The sequence below is a fragment of the Sparus aurata genome, chromosome 8 (genome assembly GCF_900880675.1).
Source record: "Sparus aurata chromosome 8, fSpaAur1.1, whole genome shotgun sequence".
In the NCBI taxonomy this organism is placed as follows: Eukaryota; Metazoa; Chordata; class Actinopteri; order Spariformes; family Sparidae; genus Sparus; species Sparus aurata.
The window spans coordinates 28,097,404-28,122,731 of NC_044194.1; the positions used below are offsets into that span (position 1 = coordinate 28,097,404).

At 42.3% G+C, this 25,328-nt stretch overlaps 2 protein-coding genes across 6 annotated transcripts in view; both read right to left on the reverse strand.

Annotated features, from left to right (window-relative positions):
- Positions 1-15: 15 nt before the first annotated feature.
- Positions 16-2,747, reverse strand: pyurf (PIGY upstream open reading frame). Of its 2 annotated transcripts, none has more exons than XM_030427040.1 (2): positions 2,435-2,747; positions 16-1,048 (listed from the first exon to the last, which is right to left on the reverse strand). In XM_030427040.1, the coding sequence occupies exons 1-2, from the start codon at positions 2,635-2,637 to the stop codon at positions 904-906; spliced, it is 348 nt and encodes a 115-aa protein (XP_030282900.1). In that variant the 5' UTR covers positions 2,638-2,747; the 3' UTR covers positions 16-903. Both variants share the same exon structure in this region, with proteins under 2 accessions (XP_030282900.1, XP_030282901.1).
- A 14,459-nt stretch (positions 2,748-17,206) lies between these two features.
- LOC115587369 (polypeptide N-acetylgalactosaminyltransferase 18-like) overlaps positions 17,207-25,328 on the reverse strand; it is a 182,659-nt gene continuing 174,537 nt past the window's right edge. For 3 of the 4 annotated variants that reach the window (XM_030427205.1, XM_030427204.1, XM_030427203.1), the window contains exon 11: positions 17,207-20,306. In XM_030427205.1, coding sequence (XP_030283065.1) covers positions 20,160-20,306 — 147 coding nt within the window. In that variant the 3' untranslated portion in view covers positions 17,207-20,159. The remainder of the gene's footprint in view (positions 20,307-25,328) is intronic. The other variant, XR_003985029.1, reaches the window with a different exon arrangement.

Genomic DNA, 25,328 nt, shown 5'->3' on the forward strand with positions numbered 1-25,328 from the left:
AGCGGATTACTAGTATTCAAAAGAAACATCTTTATTTAAATTTTTGCCAGCTATTACACACAGCAGCCCACATAACAAAAGCTGAAAGCGCAACAACCAGCATGTGTGTGTGCAAAAATCCACCTATGGTTACTCTCAAAAACTGACTTATTTTGACAAAATAAGATTGAGTAACCTGTTTGAGAGTAACCTGTTGCATTCTATTTTCTCCAGCCTGCCCTGTCTAGTTCTGCCTCATGTCCTGCAATGTGTCTATTTCCTCGACATCTCAATCAAACTGTGTACTATAGCAGCATTTCATTTTAATATTTGTGGAAAAAGCAACAATTTCTGCAATTAAACTAAATTGTAATGTGCTGACGTGTTGCCAAAGCATCAATGTTCACCTTTTTTTTTTTTACCAAACAAACAAAATGGGTCATAAAATGTTATAAAGTTACATCACCAAGTATTTAATTGTACTGGAGGGTTTTAAGGTGGATTTTCATCTTGAACAGAACTGAGTCAGAAAAGCCTAATTGTGTCTGAAGAGCTTGATCCCCATCCAGCTCCAGAGGTGGAAGAAGACGTAGACGGGGATGGTGACCGGCAACAGCAGACTGTAGAAACACAGACTGTTGCTGCTGGTGCAGCCTTGAGGGAAGTTCTCATCCACGGCAGCAGAGTAGAACAGACCAAAGAGGGACACTATTGGGACCAGCCCCACCATCATGGACAGGGAGAACATACTTGCAGATGAGTTCTGATACACTGGAGTAAATAAATATCTAAATTCTCGCTGTGCAGCGGTATAATGTGTAATCTGAGCAGAGCAGGATCCAGTTACTGTGTTCCGTCCAACAGAAGACACAACAGTGTTAGGCCCGTTTGCCTCGGTCAGCTGCAGGTGTCTTGATGGAGTTTCTAGCCTTGTGTAGGTGTGGTTGATGTATCTGTGTCTTTCTGTATGAGTCTGGCTTCCTGAGGGATCATGTTGGGGATGCCACCGATGATGGGATAGGCGATTCCAAGCTCGTCATTGATCAGCTCATTGGTTTCTGCCTCGTACCTGGGGAGGGAGAGAGCAGATTAAGTTTTCTATGATGCACACTGGTCTCAGTCATACTTTGATGTCTTCTACATTTTCCTTGTTCAGTATTTACTACGTAAAGCTGAGGCGGAGGATGTTTTACAGTAAAGCAACTGAATGCCACATTTATCATCTTCTTTCCACTAGCACCTGAACACAGCAACCATCACTCTCTATAGTCACATAAGGGTAACATGAGGTGTGTCACACTGATGGTAACATTTTTATTTTTTATTTGATCTATTTTGTAAAGTTGTGGCTACACAGTGATTAGATACATGGCCACATATTTTGATAGCTGTGAGAGAAAAAACACAATTTTTTAAATTCTAACCTGACGCAAATGTAAAATATTGGCAAAAGTTTGGGTGGAAATGCATTTTAATGTCTATATTGCAACATTCCGTTATTCATTATCTTTGCTGTAGTAGACAATATTGTGAAAGTCCTGTTAAAACTGATTAACCTTGAATTCTGTGACTTTGCAACATCACACTACATAACCATGTCACGCATATACATTATAAATGCCTAACAGACAGTTTGGTATGCAAGAATTGATACAGCACAGCCGCTCTGTTGTTGTTACTGGTGCTTACTCAGGCCAAGGAACTTATATGACAATCTGGGCATGGTGTTGGAGGCGGAACCCCATTCATCCTATGCAAGCTGCTCAGTAGCAAATGAAGCCAAAATAACACGACTTCCCGGCTATAACGTTACAGAGGTACAATCTTCTGGTTTAGTGCCCAGCTAACTTAAATTGAACTAAAATAATTTAAACTTGCAACTCTTCTAGACTTCCAAAATGTTATTGGAACGGATGGCTAAACGTATGCTGGTCAAACAAGTCATTTGGTGGGGGTTATGATGCTCAATCTGCCTGTTTAACAGCCACTTCTTTTACAATCTAAGCCTATGGAGAAAAAAAAGTACTTTTGGGCCTCAGTACATCATTTGATGCTCTTCCTGAGGCTTGGGTCAGGCATGTGTGAACTGACCAATCAGAGGAGAGGAACCCTAAAATAAAGCGATGAACCAGAAAATAAGCAAGATATGTCTCCTTCCATATCTGCCTTGAACGCAGTATTTAAACAAAAGTATTACAGATTAATTAGTTAAACGAATTTGATAAACATTGAATGTCATATATGAGCCAAACACCTTTAACTGAGCAAGGTGCAGTTAACCAGAGCTGCTACAAGTTTTGCTAGTCGTCAGGTGTCATTGTGCTGCTCCGTTTAAAGCCCCGAACTTTGAGTCTTTTCCGGTACAAATAGAAAGAGAGCCCCAAAAGCTCCATTAGGCTAAATGCAGCCATCACTACCAAGATGACCTTCAGCTTATCCCGTGTGTCAGTATTACCTCAGCGGCTTCTTGGACAGCGGACACACCAGGAACTCAAGCAGGGAGGCGTCAAAAGACTGCTGCACTTCGTCCTTCACGTCCGAAACGCTCCTGACCGACACAGAGGTGGGAGTCAGCCTCTGTATTACAGGTGCACTCTTCACATAGCGGTGAACACGAACTGTATCTGTCACCAGTCTACCCAAAACATTCCGAAACATGACCAAAACTGCTCACCAAGCGAGCGAAAAGTCCCCGATAGGAAGCGACTGCGCAGAAGCTGTGTAACCGACACGAGAGTCCTCCGCTTCCGGCAAGCTGTTCACCGCTGGCATTAGTTCCTCTCGTTAACTTCTCCAGCAAACCTATTTTAAATAAAATATCTGACACTTTTGTAATCGCTAATTGAATCCACCACTACAGTATTAAATATAAGACACTACATACAACTGTGATAGTGTTAAATATGAGGAGACCGGTTATTTCCGCATGTGTCCGCACGGTGGCAGCGTTGCACTATTTAGCTCAGCACAGCCGACTTTGTGTAACTTGACCAAAATATGGAACCAGAATATGAAAAAGAACATTATAATAATATTTAGCATTATTATGGTCAGCAAGGCTACAATAGACACTGCATTGCTTCCACCCATTGCTTCCATAAATTGAAGTGCAATGACAGTGAGTGCAATTTAGCCCGAGTGAGTGATGTCGCAGATGTTCATTTCAGTTTTTCTCATAATAATAAAATCACAGATGACATATCAGCTGAATTAAATGGGGAAAAAAAGAGAAAGAAATAGAAATGGAGGGACATTTTTGTGAATTTCCCATTAGTCAGTCTTTGAACTCTAGTGTCATTTAAACCCCACAGATGCCCTGAAGTTGATTTCCCAGCAGGTTATATCCATACAATATTAAATATTGTCAGAGAGCAGCACCAGCCTGCGCAGAATGCATTCCCCCATCCATATGGCTGAAGATATTGCTCTGAGACTTTCTTGGCAGGGCCCCAACTTGTTTTAAAACTGCTCCTAGCTGTAATATATCCCACTGCTTCAAACATGACGGACCTGCTAATACAGTTTATTTATTTATTTTTTTCACTCCCCTGTTTTTTTCCCAGTTGCCAGGCGTTGAATACACTAGTATAGCTTTGTAGCTGTGTAGTTTTCTCTTGTTTGGTCTGTTTACTCTTGAGAGGTATCCATCATTTCTGACATATTCCGCAGAGCAGCGGGGCTGAAATCAGACTGAAAAAGGACATTGTGTTCAAGCCACAATGTAACACAATGTACTGTAGCACAAATAAAAGTGACTGATGATAGCTGATGGTTATTATTGATGTTTTAGAGTAAACTGAAGTTGTCAGAAAAAATTACATACGAGATGCTTTTGAGTGACAGTGACCCAGGCTATAAAAACATTGTCTCTGTTTTCGGCAGATCAAAATCACTGTCATTGTGGCATATACATTGGATTACACTACAGCCACTACACCAGCCCCCCCAGTTTATTCTGCGGAACATCTCGACATGACCAACCACTGAAAGTCCCGATGCTCTAATCTAATTTAACACAACATTACTCTAGAAGGGCTGATGAAGTTTCACACGGGTATTGAGAGAGAGAGAGAGAGAAAGAGAGAGAGATATTAGGAGGGAACATTGTCAAAGCCAAGAAGGCTTAGACTGGATAAATCTCAGTTTTAAGTCTTTTTTTATATGGTGAGCCAAGGAGAGACAGAAAACCCCATTCAAAATCACTGATATTTGAAAAAATACAATATGTCATTGCGTATGTAATATGTCTTTTAGCAAACACTGTTTCCCACGATTCCAAGGACTTTGCATTTGTAACATAAGCAGGTTGTTAGAAGATGAGAATTGAGTGACTGTGACTTGTCCAGTATGGCTGAAGCAAAAATGTGACGGAGAGGACTCACAAGATTATCAGTTTAAGACTGATGAGATCATAGCCAAAAGTTTAAAATATGCCGTTTAAAGAGGGAGTTGTTGGACATCATGGACAGGGCCATTCTCACACACAGTAGGCGATTTGAGGGGGGATCAGGGGATGAAAACCCCTCTGTTAACCTGCAACTCCCCCCCCCACTCCCTCCCTCCATCCCTCAGGGCCAGAGAGAGGGTTGGGCAAAGTACAACCTGCAGACCAATCCTGGCTCTGGAACCAAAAAAGACAAAAGGGTTTGTATAAAAAAAAGTGGCACCACCCCCCTGAAAAAATGAACTAATCACTGACTGCTAACGCTATATTCTTAGTATCAAACCTGCAGATAAACCCACTGTACTTCATCTGCTCGGTACCAAACCGCAGGCAGACAAACTTATCAAATAGCTGTTAAACACATCAGAGCTGGTAGAGACCAAAACAGAGCAACTTACATTCATCAGGTTGACACAAACACTAAAGTGAATGCTGACGATGCTTTCAGAAAGACTGATTAAAGTAACTGCGTTAAAGAAGCTAGTGGAACAGGCGAGCTTTAGGTTAATGTCAGGACTTCAGCTTCCTGTGAAACATGTACCTTCTATATGTACTGTGCCTTGCATGATCATTTCTAGATACATTCCCAAGATACTACACACAGAAAACATCCACAGCACGTATACATGGAGGACACCCATACAGGACAGATCTACCCACATATTCCACATAAACCTACATACTGTATACAGCACATCCACGCAACAGCTAACATGGGTGTTCTGTTTAGAAGTGCTATGTCAGAGGGGACACGCTTGTTTCCAGGCCAGGGATCTGTATCTGCGACCAGATGGAAGCAGTGTGAAGAACGAGGAGGTGTAGCCAGCCTGGGGTTAAGTGTTACTGTACGTGCTCTACGTATGACGGCTTCACAGTTGAGGTCACAAAGGTTGGGTGTGGGGAGGCCAGTCATTTTGGAGGCACTGTTTGTGATGCGTGTGAGTTTGTTCCTATTGGAGGCAGTTAGCATGGTGAAGAAAGAGGGGGAACAGTAGAGCAGAACTGGCTGAATAATATGACACCCGACTACTATTTTGAGACTCCTTTGAGATGCACTTGAATACACTATACTTAAGTGCATATTTTAACCAATACTGCTATAATACTGTATACAAATGTACCTTTCTACTTATATATTCTAGTATATTTTATATTTCCACTTTTAGATAACTGTTATCACACTTATATGCTAAATATGTTTAGGAATTAATCAAAATGTGTTGAAAAGGCATTGCTGGTATAAATTTGCAATGACTCAAGACTCTCTGAAAATAGTAAACTCAAGTGCACTTGATTTTATGTCTTACAAAGTCTATTTCAGTTAAGTATATTCAATTATTTCAAGTTATATTAAGCCTACATCTGCATGCTGAATGCACTAAGTGACATAGAAATGCGGTGTATGGAGCACACAGTGTGTTTGCCTGAATCACTTTGCTGCACACGCTGAGTGGCTGCTGACTCCAGTGTGACTGTGTGAATCACTGCTTCAGCCTGATGAGCTGACGTCGATGACGCATTCCACAGTACAGTAACCGAGCACACTCCTGCTTTCAAATCAGTGCTTCCAGTGTCCTGACCAATATCTCAAAAGTATTTTAAAAAAAAAAACCTGACAGGGAGCCCAAACCGAAAAGCCTCTAAAGTTCTCCAGTGACAGCACGGTCCCCCTCACCAACAGGCGCCTCGGACTTGGCAGGGAAGTTAGCGGGTCCCTGCCAGGGTTGTTACAACACTAATAACTGCTAAGCTCCCTGGGCAGTGAAAAGGAACTCTCATAATCTCTCTGCCATTAATGCTACTCTACACCCGCCATGTTGCCTTCATTTGGCTTGCTGCGTCAGACCTTCGTGGCTGTGTGCAGGAGGCCCTGTGTCCCAGTTTGGGAGGCTGTTTGTGCGTTATATTTTCCACCCGTGGTGTGCTCCGTGTGCGCAGGAAATCCTCGGAGACGCTGGAGTGAAGAAGCTTCTTTTCGTGCCTGTCTGTAGTTCCCCTACAAGTGAGAGAAAGAGCGGTGCTTGGAGGGCAGCTCAGCTTCTCTCAGTAGCAGTGGTGGCGAGGGGCTCCTTTTGGTGTCTTCTGACAGATTCCTCATCAAGCCGACTCCTTCCAGTGATGTTTGACAGAGCTCTCATCAATCCCACACCTCTGCTGACCCTCTGCAGGGTCGCACGGATGCGAGAGCTCTCGGTGATGACTTCTTTGACTACCTCAGGCTGTGTGTCTCATGTTTGCTCTCCTGGTTGGTGTTGAGGAGATGTCAGGAACAGTGACAGACTCAACAGAGCTTTTACAGCCGCCTGGGGATATATGAAACTTTTTATTTTTTATTTTTCTCTATTTTTCCCCGGGCCGCTGTCATGGTGAATGGACTGGATCCTGCATGTTTTATAGCGATAGACTGAATCCGTCAAGGCTGCACACCTTTATCCAGCCTTCTGCTGCATAATAGAATATTTCCACTCATTAGTCTGATTACCATTGACCCATATACAGAGTCTATGGTAATGCTAGTTTCTGCTCTATTAACAAAGTAAAAGCCTTCATTTCCACATTTTATTATCTCATCTTGTTTGTGGGAATCCATTTACAAGTCATTTCGCGCCTGCCTCAGGACTCGGCGAGTCAAAGTTATGTTTGCAAAACCACAATAATAAGTACTACTTTCAATTTTATCTCGGCTCTACACACGGAGCTAGAATGAAAATGTTATTATAATGTAGTCTAGAGCTCCCTGTATGCTAGCCCGGAGGTACCCTTCCCGCAAAAAAAAAGTGAGAATCTTCTTGTGAAATTGAATGAAGCATGAGAATCCAATGTCATTCCATTCTGAGTTGGAGCGCCGACGGTTTCCTCGCTGAGCGTAGGTTCCATCCAATTAGAAACAGGAGATTAGGTTTTTTCTTTTTTCCTGCCAGGAGAGCTTTCATTTTCATGCTGAAATATTGCTGATGCAACATTTCCTCTTTAATCTGATAATCAGATCCCCAAGGACTTCCTTCTCCTCCCGCCTCTCTTGTCTCCCGTGGACCCTTAATCCTCCCCTCTCACGCCCTTCCCTCCTCTTCCTGCACCCCCTTATCTCCTCAGCTCCTTCACCCCTTATCTCCCTCCTTTCCCTACTTCTCCACCCTCCCTTTCGGATTCCCCGCCACCCCCTTACATTTCCTCCCCCCTTTTCTTTCCCTCCCTCTTTCAGTCAACACATCCCACTGCCAAGAAAGATAAAACAGCTCCTGCTAATGCACCTGATTGATGGACGGGCACAGCTCCATTGAAGCGTTGCCCTTCAATTAGGCCTCTCGTGGTCACCTGGCAACAGTGTTAACGAAGTGTACCCTTCAATTAAGTGTGAGCAGTCGCTCGGCAGACGCGCGAGCCAATGAGGTGTGAGCAAAGGTTGACGCCGCATCATTAGCGCTCCCTTCAAGGCCTCAGAGTGCCTCCCTGGTTTAAATCCCTCGGTGGCCGCTTAGTGCTACTTTCGCGCACGGATGTGTGTGTGTGTGTGTGTGTGTGTGTGTGTGTATGTGTGTGCGTGTGTGTGTGTGTGTGTTGGACACTGTGCATTCTCACGGCTCATTGGATGTGTTAGGTTTACAGTGCCTCCGATGTTATGAGAGGCCGTGAGGCTTGTTTATGGGGTGTTCAGTGGCAACTCCTCCAAACAGTATAGGTGCAGGGTTCCAGCTTTTCATGGCGAGTGATCCATTGAAATGCTTTATCGCCTATAGAGACAAAGCGTAAAGCTGTTTTGATGCCTGGGCACACTCATGCATCACTGTAATCCTTTAAGAAGGCACTGCATTAAAAGGATGGAGTCCTCTTTAGTGGAGATGCATCCTCTCTATGATGGCATCTATTAAAAGAGGGGGAGGCAGCGCAGGGGGTGGGGGGGGAGTGAATTACAGAGAGGGAAGGAAGTGGTCTGAGCGAGGGGGAGCGAGAGGAAGAGGGAGGGACAGCGGAGAGGATAATGACAGAGGGAGTGAAAGCAGGAGAGAGTCCAGCGAGCTCCTCTGTGGGCTAACGAGAGGCTTGGATGCTGCCTGGAGGTGATAATTAGTGTTCCCTCAGAGGCTGCGAGGCTGCAGAGAGCCACGCATCTGCCCCCAGTTTAGCGGAACTACAGAGGACAGAATCCACCAGCGAGAGTTGACTTTTTCTTTTCTTTGGTCGGCAGCGCTTCCCCCAGAGTTTTATACTTGTCCGAGTGGAAAATCGTCAGCGCATTCAGACCATTATAAGAAGTTATAATCCCAGATGAGGCTCGGGCGAATGGCTTTTTTCCTCAAGGGTTAGCAGCTCTTTAAACCAAAGTGAGTCATGCACATATTCTGGGAAATTTCAGGGTTCAAGGAGACCTCGGAGCCCTTTCATAGTGTAAGCCCTTTGAAACAAGTCCAAGACAAGCTGATAGAGATAAGTTCTCGAAAAAAGGGCCCAAAGTCTTGTCAAAGCAAATCGCAAGTTGTTTCAAAAACCAAGTTTCAGCGTCTTGCCAAAGGTTTAAGAGGTCTGTGATTCAAAGGGACTCGAGCACCTTTTTCTGGGAGATTTCAGGGATGAAAGAGATGTTTCAACAGAGCTCTCAGTCAAGTACCAACTCCTGTCAAAGCAGGAGTCAAACTGAAGGCGCAATATGTGAGGATTTTTGTTTAAAACGTTGAATAATGAGCTGAGATTATCAACCAAGGTTAAAGACATTTTAGTTTTTATCTGCACGGCAAACTGAGCTAACTAGCTAACAGCAGCTACAGTTCGAAACTGTTACTCTTGTGAAATGCTGACCCGTATTTGTATTGATTTATCTATTGCTGTTAGAAATCAAGAGGTGACAAACTCCTACATGTTGAACCTTTAATTGAGAAAAGTGTGCAGTCTCCCCTCCTGTTGGATTGAGTCTAAAGCCAAGTTTCCATAGAAGTCAAGTTGTGATCGGGTCTATCAAGAGAAGTCAATTTCAAGTATTGTTGGAATGTAACAAAGTTTACAGTACTTTAAAGTACTTAAATACAAATTTGAGGTACTTGTAATTTACTTGAGTATTTCCATTTTTTTGCTACATTATACTTCCAGTCCAATATATAAAATATTGTACTTTTTGCTCCACTACAATTATCAGATACCTTAAGTCGCTAGTTACTTTGCAGACTACATGCAGGCGTCAGAACCAAAGTTAAAACATTTATTTTATTAGCAATCAGATAAAAAAGACACTGATGTGACTGATGATCACAAAAATGCTGAATATCAGATCCCATAATCGGTCAACCCATTGGATACAATACACACATTCACATACATATATGTATACTTTCTTTTACTTGCACTCGTGACACTTAAAGATCAAATACTGAAGCTTTGGGATTGCTATTTTAAACATTCACATGCGAACAGTAATGTCACTGTATCAAATATGGCGGCACATTTAAGCAGCAAAACTAACAGTTGTAGTTGTAGTAAACTCTACAAAGGAAACAGAGTTAAACTTTTAGCCTCGGTAAATATTAAATATCTAAAAATATTATTAGGACAGGTCATTTATTATTAGGAAAGCTGCTTCACTCCAAACTATTTTACTGTATGAATCTGGACTGTGTGTGACTTTCTGTAATATAGAAGAACAAAACATTTATCAACATGAAATACTAACCAATCCCAGTCAGGAGTTTTAAATAATCGATGAAGTTGTGAAAATGTGCATGTTAATGACTGCCGGAGGATCGCCGCAGGTAAAAGTCATTAATATTTTGCCCATTAATGACCCATCACATCCCTCCCATACCGTTGGTTATTGATCAGGATGATACCTTTTACGGCTCTTATCCACGGACTGAGATTCACACACATTTTTGCAGTCAAACAGAGCTGATGATTGTGACAATGCGGGGGCAGAAGGTACAGCAGCCGAGGACCACAAACCTAATCAGGGAAGAAGAGTTCCGCCGTCTAAATGCTCCAGGTCCCGGCACAGCTGGCTCTTAAAGGGAATGAGAGAAGACACGCGGACTGGTTTTATTTTACGCCGAAAACACAGCCATGATTAATTCAGAGTCTAAATACAACCTCTTTGCACGGTGCTAGAAAAATGGACTTGGACACGCCCTGAACGCACCAGCGCCACGTTGGACTTTTGGCATGTTTTAAACATTACAGTGAAACGTTTTCCTCTCATGGTTGCGGTGGTGAGGTTTTACCAGTTTAAAACTTTTGACTTGGATTTTGTTGGTTTTAATGATCAAGTCTTTAGAGAGTCGAGTCTCTCTCAGTAGTCAAGTCTTAAAGTGTGTGACTTTTAGTCTGATAGAGTCTACACGTGTGCCTTTAAATAATAACCGATGTAAAAATGCCTTCAAACGTTTTCATACGTGTGCAGGAAATAAATCTCCAAACGATTCCGTTAGAGGCGTTAGAGACTTTTACTGTAGGCCTGTTCAGGAAGGAATCTCAACGGTGTGGACAGTGAAAGAGAAGTGTTTTCATAACATTTGCTGATATTTGCTCAATATATCTAAAGTGATGAACTCATGTGTTCAAAATCTGCAGTACAAGCAATTTGTAATTTCATAATTCGATACCAGAAATTTTGGCCCACCCGTAAAAATAAAGAAAACCTCCCTGTGGTGCAGAGAGAAATTCAGATGATGAACATCACTTGTTATTGTTGCCCCTGAATATAAATATCGCCTTAAAATGAGGAGGTCGCAGTTATTAAAAGCTATCTGAGCAGTTTAATCTGTAACATGGCGGAGCACATCCACCTCTTTATAATGAGATTACTGTAAATCCATTACAGAGAATGCTTTGCCCCCGACACCGTTGACGCCTCAGAGATCGTGAATCATACTTAGAATCTACTTCTGCTTCATTTCCTTGTCGTAAAACGGTGACACAAGTTAAGAAATGTGTGTGCGAGCGTGTTCCTGCCAGTGTGTGCATGCAAATGAAGGCTTTTATAAAGACAGTGGGAGAGTAAACAGCAGCATTACGGGGATTGATGTTAGCGGCGCTCAGAGAGTGCCATCTCATACATGTTTCATGAAGCCCAACTCCAAGCTGAGACGCGGGCGCTCAGGAAAATGCCTGCGCTGCCGCTCAGCGACCTGCTTCTTTGGAGCTAATCTAAAATTTAGCAGATTCAGGCAAACAACTCTGCGAGGACACAGGTTGAATGAGATTCCAGTCATTCTGAGTTTAATGTCGATGAGACGCGCTGAGCAATATTCTCCGTCTTCACCTGCTATAAACATGGTTGATGGAGGAGTTACTCCTACACTTGTGAGACAGTGAGATTGTGGGACTGCCAGGCGGTTGTGTTACACATTTCGTTTATTTGTTTGACTGGTTGACATGTAATCTTTCTTTTATTAATAGACTACACACAATGACTGCAAAGGCTGTGAGGAACAAATGAGCATCAAAGCTTTACAGTCTATCAAGTAATTTTGCAGGTTTTAATTTACACGTGAGTTGTCAAATTCATCCTGATACAGGATATGCAGTCTGACACAGTGGTGAGGAAGTGCAGATTTGTAAGTACATTCACTCAAGTTCTGTACTTACAAATCTGAGGTACATGTACCTTACCTGTAGTATACGCTCCTTTATTCTTCTACTCCACCACATTTCAGGGGGAAAAACTCTACATTTGGCTCACAGTTTCAAACCCACGGGGAATTAGCCGACTCTGCAGTTCAGCGTTCAGATGATTATTTTGGTTTTGGTTCCGTCTCATCAGTCTTGTTGCCAGCCGCAGCAGGCAGCTGTTTTCTGCCTAAAAGCTCTGATGAACCCGCTGAGCGCCGAACAGCTCGGTATTAAACAGCAGACGCACAACGTTAGCGATTAGAAGCTAAAGGATGCTAACATTGCTCCATGTCTGCCGGATGTGTAGTGTCCCAGCGGCCCGTTATTTCTGACACCTAAATAGTCTGAAAAATGTCCCAATGTACCGAAAGCCCATTCGTCATCTGCTGCTCCAACAATGCTCTCCTTCCCTGCAGCAGTGACTTCCTCACCCCAACCATAACCCTTTTTCTCATTCTCCAGCACGCTAGATTTTATCACCAACAGTATGTTTTATTGCTGTTTTTACATCGGCCTAAATCTAACAACTTGGGCTTACGGGGGAGCTTCTTGTGGTTTTATCTCAACGTCGAATATTTGTCACAGTAAAAGCAATGTGAGAAAGAGAACCTGTAGCGGCAAACCCTCCACAGACTGAGTGCCATGGGAAGGGCCGGCAGTCACTGAACCAACGTGTGCTGGGAGAGCGTGGATTTTTGAGCAATGGGTGTTGTTCTTTTGGATTCTGTGCTGTCAGACACATGGGCTTTAGTTCAATGGGACCTTTTTAGGACCTCTATGCCTCAAACATTCACAATATCAACCTTAAGGTGATAACACATCAATTTTGTTTTACAGCTCTGAAGTGGACGATGAAATATGGGTTTACATATCACTGATGATGAGCATTTTCACATACAGGATGATAAGGTATAATGGAACACTTCTAAACTGTGGCATCAACCCAACCAATAGAACAAATGATGGCAATATACATTTCTGGAAACCACAAGAATGTCGGGTTTACATGAAGGGGACCCAAACGCAGACACACAGGCAGGGGGAAGTAACTTTACAAAAAGCCAGCTTTAATAACAAAAAGCTTAAAGTTCATATCCAATTACTCAAAATGTAGCAGGAAAAGGAAGATAAGCAAACAGGAGATAACGAAGAAACAAAAGCAAAACAAAATCGAGGAATCAGAAACACGCGATGGGCAGATGGAACAGGAAGGCACAGGAACACAAGGGCAAAACAGATCAGACGCACTGGCAAAGAGACAGGAAGACAAGATGAGGCGGGAAAACAGACAAAGGGAGGACATGAAAAGCAAAACATGACACATGAGGACAGAACTTCAAAATAAAACAGGAAATAACGAAACCAAAAACTCAAACCATGACAGAAAAATATTGAAACTTTACATTTTCTTTAGATTGCATCTTTAAGTTTCTTTATTAAGTTAATGTTGACAACGCTGTGCTTATGGTCTGTTTAAGCACAACCACTTGGTTAGGGTTATGAAGAGATCACGTTTTAGCTTAAAATACCTGTTTTGGTCACCACAAGCACGGCAGTAAATGTTCATGGAGAGTTCCTGTCAAGAACATGTGTTTCTTGTCCACATAAACACGGCTGGAAATGGTACGGTATGTAACGTACAATGTATGTGACTGTGTCTGTTTGCGAAAGGCTGACTGCCAACATTTTCCTCTAGTGACTGGCCTGTGGTACTGCTGCCTTTACTTACATATAGAATGTGATACTTCTTCTGTCAAGGGAACTCATATGTCACATTATAATTCTGTATCTGGGTTGTTCATCCCCTATATGAAGACAGATGATATGTTCAGCATGCTAACCCACCAGCTGCAGTGTCAAAGGTGTTGACCAGGGGACTGAATATTCATTGTTAGCACATGAGAAAAGAGACAGTCACACAGGACAAGTTTAGCCATTATCATTTTTTTTTTTACTGTTGGTACTTTATAAATATCCAGTTTTAAATACACTAATAAAATAGCTTGGACATTTTCATGACTCGATATATTAACAGCTTCCCAAAAATTGAGATACTTCAGAGATTTCAGGATCTACAAACCTGAGCCACAGAAAAGAAACGGAGGTCAACAGAAGGTTTGGTAACAGATGCTACACAGTAGCCGATAGGAGAAAGTACAGGTCCAGTCCTCCACAAGTTCACACTGCTTTAGCACTGTGTCACTGGTACCTCTGTGGGCCGTGATTAAAGGGGGGAAACTTTTGAATACATAATAGCCAGATTAATAATAAATAGGTTCATCCTGTTGTTGTGTTGCATTATTGATAGAGATTGTTGGAGGCTGGGGCTTTGAATAATTGGGAGATTGATTGCAAAGCAGTAATATTTAATTAAAAAGCTCTGTGACAGTGTGTAACTTTTGGAGAGCTGTAAATGTAGAGCAAATTATTGAGCAGTAGTATGTGCGGCTTCTAATCAGCTAAAGCAGCATTTTCTCATCCATAAAACACACATCCAGACCCTCTGATACCTCCGTCACAAACACCCGGTCTGTTTGTCTGGACCAAAATTGTCCCGTCCGGCGCTCAGACTCAAGCACTTAACCTCCATAAGTTAGATCCACGCATGCATGTCTAATACTGAATAATTACATGTCTGTGGGTGCCGGATTTCTTCAGATGAACCGAGCAAAGCAAGCAGACAAGGAAGGTACTCTCCTTCTTTGTTCGAATCGTTTTTAATTGCATGCTCCCCGTGGTTAGCTGTAGATCAGAGATGTGTAGACACGCCAGATTACCTGCTCACAACCCTCCTTGTTGCATTGTTACCTGGTGGATACCCATGATTCTGAGCTTAAAGGGAAAGAAAATAAAAATAATAATAAAAGATGCAGCAGTAGAATTTACCATGTACCATCCATCCGTTGGGTCCAATCCATTCCTTACACCTTACTCATCACCTGATTCTGCTTTTGCTCAATTCAGTGTCATTTCCCAGCATGCATTTTAATAGAAGAGGCTGGACCTGACCACAGCAAATGTTTTGTTATTGTTTTGGGTTTTAGTTTGGACATGTCCTGTTTTTATGTTGAAAGAGTCTGTCCTAGTGTGTCATGTTTTGTTTCAATTCCTGTCTTTGTTTCTTTCCTGCTTATGTTGCTGCCCTCATTAATTTCAAACCTGTCCCTGTTTATCAGTCCCTGTGTATTGAGTCAGTGTGTCTCCCTCTTTCCATCTGTATCTTTGTTTGTGTCTCATCTGTGTTTACTACATGAGGTCCCTGTGCTTTATCGGTTTGTACTCAGCTTAGGTTTCGCATTTTTGTTTATCCTCAGTTCTTGGATTTGCCACCGCCTGTTTACTCAGTATTTGGAGCCTGCCAGTTTTTGTTTGGGTTCAGCTTTACTTTATTAAAGTTCACTTTTGTTTTCTACTCTATGCCTGCCATGAGTCTTGCATTTTTTGCAAAAACCTGACGGACAAGCTGGGGCCATGTCAGGGTCTGCATCCGAAGAGGAAGAGGTGACTGAAGGCTAGCTAACTGCACCTCCATCTGAAATGACATGATAGAGGATTCATCAAGTTGTCACTGGAATGTCTTCACCACAGCTGGCTGTCCTCGACGTCTAATAAAGTAAAAAAAAAGGTTATCCCCAGTAACATTCACTCTAACACAGGACTGAATTTAAACATGTGTTAATGGGTTGTGATGTGCAGATAATAAAACAAAAAAACTAGAGATGCACCGATCAGGATTTTTGGGGCCGATCACCGATCACCAAAAGCAGTATCTGCCGATCCCGATATTGCCGATCACTGATCACAGCGTCAAATCCATACATTTTTCTATATTGTTGTCTTGTGTAACTTTCATATATTTAATTAATGATTCTTTTTACACAACATTGACATTGTATTATTAAGTATAAAAATTAGGAGATGAGAAAGTTTCATGAATTGACCACCGTTTTATTGCAGGCTGAGGCAATGTGCAATATTTCACACTCCAGAGACTCTCTTGGAGACAACTTGGACTCAGCTTACATAGAGTAACTGTAGATTACTAGTGGGAATGCATGCAGTCAGGGTGGGAATTTCGTCATTTTAGGGGCAAGTCCATTTGGCCTTCACTTTTTTTTCAGGGGCACCAAGGCCACATGACAGGGCACAAAGGCCACTGGGTAAAATGTGTTGATTTACCTTTCAGACTGATACCATAACATCCTAATTTATAATAAGACATGGATTGTGTATTAAAACATTTTTTCATACCAAAATCAAGTTAAAGTTACATTAGAAAGTAGTTTTTGTTAAGTAGGGTTAGGGTGAGGTGATTTTTATGACACCACACTGAATATTAGTGTTACTGAATATTTCTCCCAATAGAAATTCCCCAAAATTATGGCAAAGCACATTTTTTCCAAACAAAAAAATGTAGAATAACCAGCAGGAGACCACTGATGTGTGGAGTGATTTTGGTGACACTACACTCTGAATAATAGTGAAGTTATTGATTTTTTTGTAGTTTCTCTTTCCGGTGTTGCACTTTGTAGACGGTCCCTGCGCCCTCGTCTCACAGCTGGCTGACCATACAGACCAGAGTTAATGTCCAGACGCTCGTTTTGATTAACATACGGTTGTAGCTCGTTGTCTTCCTCACTACGGTAGAAAAGAGCCGTCGTTTGTGTTTTAACAAGGTTTCACTTATGAGTTATTGATCCGGGAAGTTCGAATCTGTGAATATATTTCCAACTTTACCGGACTAAATCCTACCACATAAGTCAGTTACGTATCATGTCAAAACCGGCTGAGCTCGGTCGCTGTGCTGTAAGTTTCGTTCTTCTGTTTTGAGACGCTGCTGCTGTGTGAGAGGCTTTCACGTGAGATCATCGTGATGATGAGACTCCACCTGCGCGAACCGCGGACTCACTGAAGTTACTGTGAGTGACTACTGTGCACTCAGGTGGCTGTAATTAAAGGCAAGCCCGCTACGCTGACCAGGCCAGGGGCACAGAGGCCACTGTGGCGCGGGGCAACAGCGGCCATGAAATTCCCTCCCTGCATGCAGTTAATGCACTGTCTTTATACTTAAACGTCATCTGATCGGCCTGATGTGATCTATTTTGAGAACTCCGATCAAAACCGATAGGGGCATTATCGGCCGATTGCGATTGGTTGCCGATCGATCGGTGCATCTCTAAAAAAACCCCCCAATACAATATGGACCTTAAATTCATAATATTTCTTTTTATTTTCTTTTTCATTTTAGCTAACATTTTACCCACTTAAGTAATTGGTAAGTTGACTGGAGCAGTCTTTGCTGTTTGCTATTGTTAGTGTTATAGTAATCCTTGTGAGTCCAAAGTCGCTACCAGTCAACAGTAGCCATATTACTGAAACCACTGAAACTGTAGGTGAAACTAAAAGTGAGTGTACCTGATATGTCAGTAGTAATGACTTGCTGAACAGGAAAAGTGGTGCCTCCACAACTCCAGTTAGTATCGTAGGTCATATTTGAACCAGGAAGTCCATCTGTAAACTGTGACAGATGTTTACAACACCCCCAAAATAACTTGCCGAAAAGTTCCATGTAAAGGGTCATGTAACGTGCATTTTCTATTGTGTTGAGTCAATGTTTATAAATTACTACATTTTCGATATGTAATCATTGAATACACACACACGTTTATAAGTCTGCTTGAAGTTAATTTAATCAGACTTATTCAAGTCATATTATTTATTCAAACTGACTCAACATGATAGAAACACTTTGCATTAAATGTGACACTTCACATTAAAGGTGCAATATGTAAGAACTGGCCACCTGTCGAAATTTCAAATTCAAAAGAAAGAGGGGGCCGCACGTCACCAGAGTCACTGCTAACGGCAGCTATACGTAGCTGCCATTAGCTAGTTAGCCCAGTTAGCCCGCAGCTAGCAAACTGGGAGTTCAGGGACCAGACGAGTGTTTATTTGTTTACAATATAAAACCAACAGGTTGAGCAGTAATTAACCAGTTTGACTTTGTTTTATTTTCAAATCCATCTGACTAACCTGGTTGTTACTATTACCGTCACTGATAGAAACAATGGTTAACGCTATAAAAATAAGACCTGAGCTGTAATAAACCAGAAATATTATTCACATTTAATGGACAAAATCTGCCCAGTTATTGGTGTGTGCAGGTGATTGGTGCATCAAACATGTAACAACATGTTCAGGCTGCTGACAGGGACAGACAACAGTGTTTATGCCTCACTTTGGAACGGCCGTTTTCATAGCTTCTACTTCCCCGTAGACACAACTTAGTGACGTGAGCGTTATCGAGGGGTCGTGGATCATCAAAGAAACATAACTTCTTCTTGGCTGAATTTATGGAAGGAGTAAGCCTCAGGCTGTAAAGGCAGAGACCCCTGAAATAGGACAGTAAATATCTGACCTTGAGTTTTTCACTCTGTTAAAGCTCTTGCACATCCACCTAACACCCACGCAGGCTTTTTTTCGATTATTTTGCCAGTTTAGACATCCTCTCAGTACTGTGTGGGTGTATGGAGGCAGCTTTATTAAAGCTGTTATGGCAGGTCAGATTTAAAAGTATATTGTTTGGTGAACTCAGGATAAAAAATAACACAGATGGTTTAAATAAGACAAAATAATCAGAAACCCCAATGTGGACCGAGTATTCATCATATGGATTTGGTGTTGGAGCTTTCACATCACCAATCCTCTGCTCTGAGATCACCTGCTTTCATTGGACCGATGTGCTTGACTTGAAATCAGACCTGGGGCGGGATTCTTGCGGTGTGCTTCATCTTCTCCAACCCTAACATTTTCAACCTCACTAAGGCCGCAATCAGACATGATCGGGTGTTGCGGGTGAGAACGGCTGTCCTCCCGTTGATTTAAGTGAGGGTAGTGATGTGTGTGTGTCTGTGTTTTCCCGTCACCCCAAAAAAACCCCAAACAAACAAAAAAAAAAACAGCTGGCTGTGGCGATAAAGTTGAAACAGCTTCTTCTATGTTGTTTAATGCAAACTGATTTTAGGTGAATTACAGCTACCCTCTGGATCGGGGAGGTTGAAGTTCACAACATTATGTCACACATTATGTTTTTGTGCCATGGAATGACACTCCCACAACCCCTGATTCTGTCTGCCTGGGGCCTTGTGCTGCATGACCCAGAGTGGAGCTGGGTGCTGGTGTCAGAGGAACTGGGAGGTCTTAAATCCTCTTTTCTGGATGAACCTCTTGCGCCTGAACTCACAAATATGGCACCTGCCAGCATGATCGACAGCTCGAATAAATTACTAAGCACACCTTGGAACTTCGAGAGATAAGGTTTCACGACGCCAGTTTAAATCCTCGCTGGATATTCTTGTCGCACTTTCTTTCCCGTCTTTGTGAAACCGAGGGAAGCTGCGGCACCCGTCCTGCCTTCACTGAGTCAAGTAATGTGTAACAGTAATAAATCAAAAGCTGACTCCTCCGCATAATTTGTGCAATAGATCAGCCAGTTTGCGTTGCGCAATTGCTCGATTTTTCTGCAATGAGTGCAGCCACACACCTTGCATCGCACCCTCTGCCCACAAACATATTGAATCCATGCTCACTCAATTTGTTATGGTGATTGTGCAATGAGACTGAGGGAGCGCGGGCCCTATCTTAAACTGTGGATGGGGACCCAAAATACATCACAGGCCGGCTTCTGCAATAACCAGAGTGCTTATATGATTTCATGAGTCTGCCCCCTGGAACAAGCGACTATATTTCTCATTTCGAGTGCAGAGTGGGAAGTTTTAAGAGCCCCGGCACCATCTGTGAGTGTCTCTTCTCTCAGGTCATTGGTATAAAATGGTTATTAGGTTACTGATGGTCCGTGTCTGATTGAAGCACATCTCTTCCTGTGCGGATTCTCGTTAAAAATAAGTCCGGTATCCAAGCCCATTTTTTGGACACTTAGTTTGCTGCTTAGGTCAGCATGTTAGTCCATTCCTAACTGGACTCTAATTGATTTTACGTGAACCAGAACTCTGCGAAGGTCGATCTCGGGTCTGGGTCAGTTTGGTTTTTATCAGGTGAAGCCGGAAAATTCTCACCGGAGGTTCCTCGCTTACTGGGTTAGTCCATCGCAAAAAAGGTGATTACGTGACTGGTGCCAGTATGTTCACTGTGGCAGGACGGTCAGTATGTTAGTGATGGTCCATTTCTGATCGGTGCACTCCTGAATGGCCAGCTGGAAAGTGAACTCTGACTGTTTGCTCTCCACCAGCTCCAGACAATTCTGAGAGTCGATGTTCTGGATGGAGCCACCCTGAGGGGACACAGAGAGAGAGAGGAAGGAGGTGAGTGGCATCTTACAGAATAAAAGTTCTTACAATTTTCTACCTTGGGGACGGAAAATTCTAACCTTGCAGGGTCAATAGATCACGAGTTCAACTGATCACATGAGCTCACAAATCTATCTTACAAGGCTTCAAGATATGCATTTGGTTTTCGTGCAACGACCCCCAACAGAAGCACCTGCTCATTTGAGAACAACTCAAGAGAAGGGCATACAGTGGATGCTGCTGTAGCATCCATTGTATCAGAAATGGAAAATATATTTCATTTGAAAGTAGAGCAAAGAACGGCAGTGACGGCTTTTTTCAGTGGAGAAGATGTTTTCGATCTTCTCTCGACTGGCTTTGGTAGGAGTTTGATTTAGTAAGTTTTCCCCTACTGTTGATCTGATTGGTTCAAATTAGCCCAAGGTAGACTGACAGACAGATGGTTTGTCCAGTGACTTGCTAAGTAAGTTTTATAGGTGAGCCTGCCCTTTTGATTTTGAGCCCAACCAGTCCAGGTAGATGGCTGCCCACCACTGAGTCTGGTTCGGCTTGAGGTAGAAAAAAGCATTTTTTTCCTCTCCACGGTCGCCAAATGCTTGCACATAGGACAAATGTTAGGTTTCTGTAAGTAAATTAGACAAAGAGTATGGTCTAGACCTGCTCAGTTTGGAAAGTGTCATGAGATTACCTTTGTTGTGAATTGCCGCTATACAAAGAAAGATGGATTGATTAATTGATTGATTAAGTGGATTTTGATCTAGTGTGTGATTAATGTAGACAAAAGAGAACCACACAAATACATAAAATGCAAATACAGATCAACATACGTTTATAAAACATAATTTAGCAAGGCAGATGAGTACATGAACAGCATAAACAGATACATACAGTACTCAGGCAAAGTTACTAAAAACCAAGTGTGTAGTGCAGGGAGAAGCCTGCCTGGGTACACAGGTAAGCTGAATTCATGGACTGACTTAATGATGAGGAGTTAAGGGCCCTCAGTGCCTCCGGACATGTGCTGTTACTGAGACAAGTAGTTTCAGCCCGGTGTTACACTGTAGGGAGAATTTCTGTTTGAGTAGTATTCAACGGAGAACACTTGTCATTATGAATCTCCTGCAGGCCAACACAAACACAGTTTTAGACTTCGGGGACCTGACGAACCTCAGTCCAATTAAAACACTTTTGACTACAGAACCTAACCTCAACACAAATTATAGGCATACATAAAAAACATCAATTATAAATCAATTTATGTCTAATTAGAGCCACACAAAGAATGGAGGAACACAGTGCATTGCACCTTCAGTCTCAACAGACACAGGCCGGTCAGTATTCTCTGTGGTCCAACAGCCAATAACTTTTTCTAAGTAAAGTTTGAGTGTCTTGATCTTTTACAGCGTGCATCCTTCCAACTGCTGGAGGTACGCTGTAAAAATTACGAGCCACTTTACAGCAAAGCTGCATGGGCGTATCATCTGCCAGACATGGTCAGTATATATTTGACCTTGTGTTTGGAATTTCACAGCCTGTAATCACATATTAGACCCAGTTTAATACAGTGGACAGAGTCCACGCTGCAGCAATGAATACTTTCAAGGTCCTACTGTGAGTAAGCCCCTCAGTCATCAGGTCACCAACAAAGAGACGACACGGGTAGAAAACAGGATTTATTCAGGCCAGCGGTGTTACGCATACTTTTAGGAAGATTCTTAAAAAATATTTTGAAAGGAACTGCAGAGTCGAGCAAGAGATGCAGAGATTTGTTGTGATTAAAAAAATATAATTAATGTGTCTTTAAGATCAAGTGCTGTGCTGCTGGGAACTGAATTGTGTTACCTTTTGTGCTTTTCACACGAGAGTAATATGTAACCACCACAATTTTAAAAAGGTAGAACCAAATGCGGAACTTGAAGCTATAAATGTCACATCAGTCTTGTCATTTTATATGTATTACTGTATTTGTCAATTAAACAATTAGTCTTTTAATTAAATAATCAATCAAAATGAAGCACCTTGAACCTTACTCAGTATGCAACACGGGGTTGCATAACAAAATAAGAGTTTGTTGCTGTATCTCCTTCAAACAAATATACAACATATAAAATAAGTATGAAACATATAGACAACCATTTAGCTGAAAAACACACCCAGGAAATACCGTCATTATGTAGTAGTTATGAAATTTGCGTCAAGATGAATGTAAGGCAGCAACAAGACGAAAATGATGAAATGGTCAGCAGCTTTACATTAAAAGTTCGATCCACTTTGACTGTGTGTGAGCATTGTGCATCAATAATGTAATCACAGAGTCCAACTCTCCTCGCCGTGCTGTTCCACATCCACTTGATCCGTGATGTTGTGGTGGAGACACGTCTCTGTAAATGGGCACAGACAATGTGTCTATGTGGGCACAGCAGTGTCTGATTTCTTGTCGCTTGGCCAGCTGATGTCACGTTGGATGGTTGAAAGATGCAGTGGGCAGTTATCCTCTCAAAGTCTGCTGCTCTGAATGCCAAACCTTGGTTGAAAGATGCAGTGGGCAGTTATCCTCTCAAAGTCTGCTGCTCTGAATGCCAAACCTGCAGTTTCCACTGCACACTGATGAATGTTTTTTTTTTTTTTTTAAATGTATTATCATTGGTGTTTATATGTGTTCCAGCAACAAAGCTGAAAAAGTGACAGTAAAAAAAACCAAAAATGTAGCGAAGTTTAAAGGCACCACCGCTGCTGCATCTGCATGTGCTGCTGTTTTCATGATATGAGTCTTTATTGTGTTGCTTTTTGTCCTCCTGCATCTTTCAATGGCCATAATGGGTGTCATAGTTGTCATTCTTGTAGTGAATATTTGATTTAAATTCTCCCTTTTCATGAGTTATATCAACTCGGTGGAACAAAACAACTTCTCTTTCTAAATTTACAATCAAGTTAACATTCCCTTTTGTTTTAATCCATTCTGCCCGAGTTATTCAATCCTACACTTGGATTCAATATGCGTTGGGTGTTTGCTATGCAGCGTATTATTTTAATCATTGTTATCTAGATGTTTGGGCATAAGTGCGGATTCGTTATTTGTGCCAATAAAGCACACTGAAGTGAACTGAATTGAGAGAGACGGAGGGAGATGTTGTGGGAATGCAAAATATGTGTGTGAATGTGTGTGTTTGTGGTAGCTGTGTGTGTGTGCACACTGTATTTCTTCCAAAAAACGTCACTTTGAATAAAAGCCTAGCTTTATTGTCATTTAATATGAGCCCCTGGCCCCCTACCTCCCCCCTGTGTGTGTGTGTGTGTGTGTGTGTGTGTGTGTGTGTGTGTGCGTGTGTGTGTAAGTCTTACGTTCTTGAACAATAGGCTAGCACCCAAAGTAGGTCCTTAGTTATATGGCAAGAACAGTAATATGCTTTAATGAGCCCGAGCCCCGGCAGAGAGGAGACTGAACCCATTTGTGTCACACTGGCTGCCTGCTTTAGGAAGGCTGCTTTGCTTTAAATCAATACGCCGTACATCTTCCACTATAACACAAGCAGGCACACACACATGTGCACAAACACACACATATACAGAGGAATGACCATCTGTCGAGACCTGGGAGCAGAACTGAGCGTACCACGTTGTTGAAGTGTTTCTGAATCTTGCTGCTAACTCTTTGTTCTGTATGTGGACTCTCGATTACACTACAAATACAAAAATACAAAAGAAAAAGCCGACCTGTGTACAATAACAACAACACAGTCACGTTCTCCTTGAGGCCTACTGAAAAGCTATCGATTCCCCCAGCTCTCTTGTCTGTGTGCACAGCTGCCTCTGCACGGAGCAGTCTGTCCACACATCGGCCGGCCAGCATGTGTAGGTGTGATCACTTGACGGAACAAACTGTCCATATTCCAGTGTCACACCCACACGTGTACACTATCTCACACAAACACTCATGAGAGAGTAGGTGTGCAGTACCATCTATGTTGGATTCACATATTGGATTTTCCACGGCAAGCCTCTGTTGAAATTGATCCCGGGTTAATGAGTGAAACACTGCACCACGCTGTGTTAGGAACTGAGCAAAATCCTATTTGATTTTTAATGATGGACCAGTTGAATCTCTTTTATAAAGTTCAGGTTTTTTATTAAGAGCACTTTCGTGCGAGGCAGGTTGAATATGACGCCTCTGAAAATCCAATCAGCAGGTAAATTATCTTTTTCTAAAGAAGGATGAGAGACGCGCTCCAACAACAAATGAAAGAGGTTGACCTAATGGAGCTTTCAGCGACTGAGATTGCCATTTTATTATGCCTATTGATTGTGTTGTGGTCTGTTGCACATTTTTGGATGATTGCTTTATTTTACGCCTTCCTCGTCTGCATCAGGAGATGAAAGGCTTCGCATTTACCAAAGGGGTTTATACTGTAAAACACAATCTTTACTGCTTATGCAATTGTCCCCCAGTGGCAACAACAATGAATTTATGCAGCACTGATCCATTAATGTAAACTAGTAGACAGGACCACCACGACATCACCCACAGGCTTCTGAAGAACCTGAGTGAAGCGCTTGGTACCATCCCACTCCATCTTGGCAGCACCCGCCATTGACGATGGCTAATCAAAATGGTTGAAGCTACCAAGCGTGCTAAGCTATGGCTAACAAGCTATCAGTGCTCATAAAGAAAGAGAAGCAAGTTTCATGTTTCATCTTTTAGCATTTGCTTGAGTTTGATTGTGGGATCACTGGTGTTTATTTGAGTTACTGGCATGAGTTTAACCAGCGTCTGTCCCTCCACTCCAGTCATTTAGTGCAAATGACCACTGGCATGAGTTTAACCACAGGTACATTAGTGGCAAGACAGCGAGCAACAACCGCAACACAGCGCCACCAGGGTTGTTCGTTAATCCAGAACACCAGCGTCTGTCCCGCTACTCCAGTCATTTAGCGCAAATGACCACACAACAAGACCTGTTATCCATCTGACACTTGCATTAAAAAATCTCACAAACACAGCAGAGGGG

What these genes read in the sequence shown, in the direction of transcription:
- pyurf (XM_030427040.1), bottom strand. Translation starts at nt 2,637, where the DNA reads ATGTTTCGGAATGTTTTGGGTAGACTGGTGACAGATACAGTTCGTGTT. An exon ending in CTGTCCAAGAAGCCGCTGAG is followed by an intron (nt 1,049 to 2,434) that starts GTAATACTGACA and finishes CTCCCTCCCCAG; the next exon opens with GTACGAGGCAGAAACCAATG.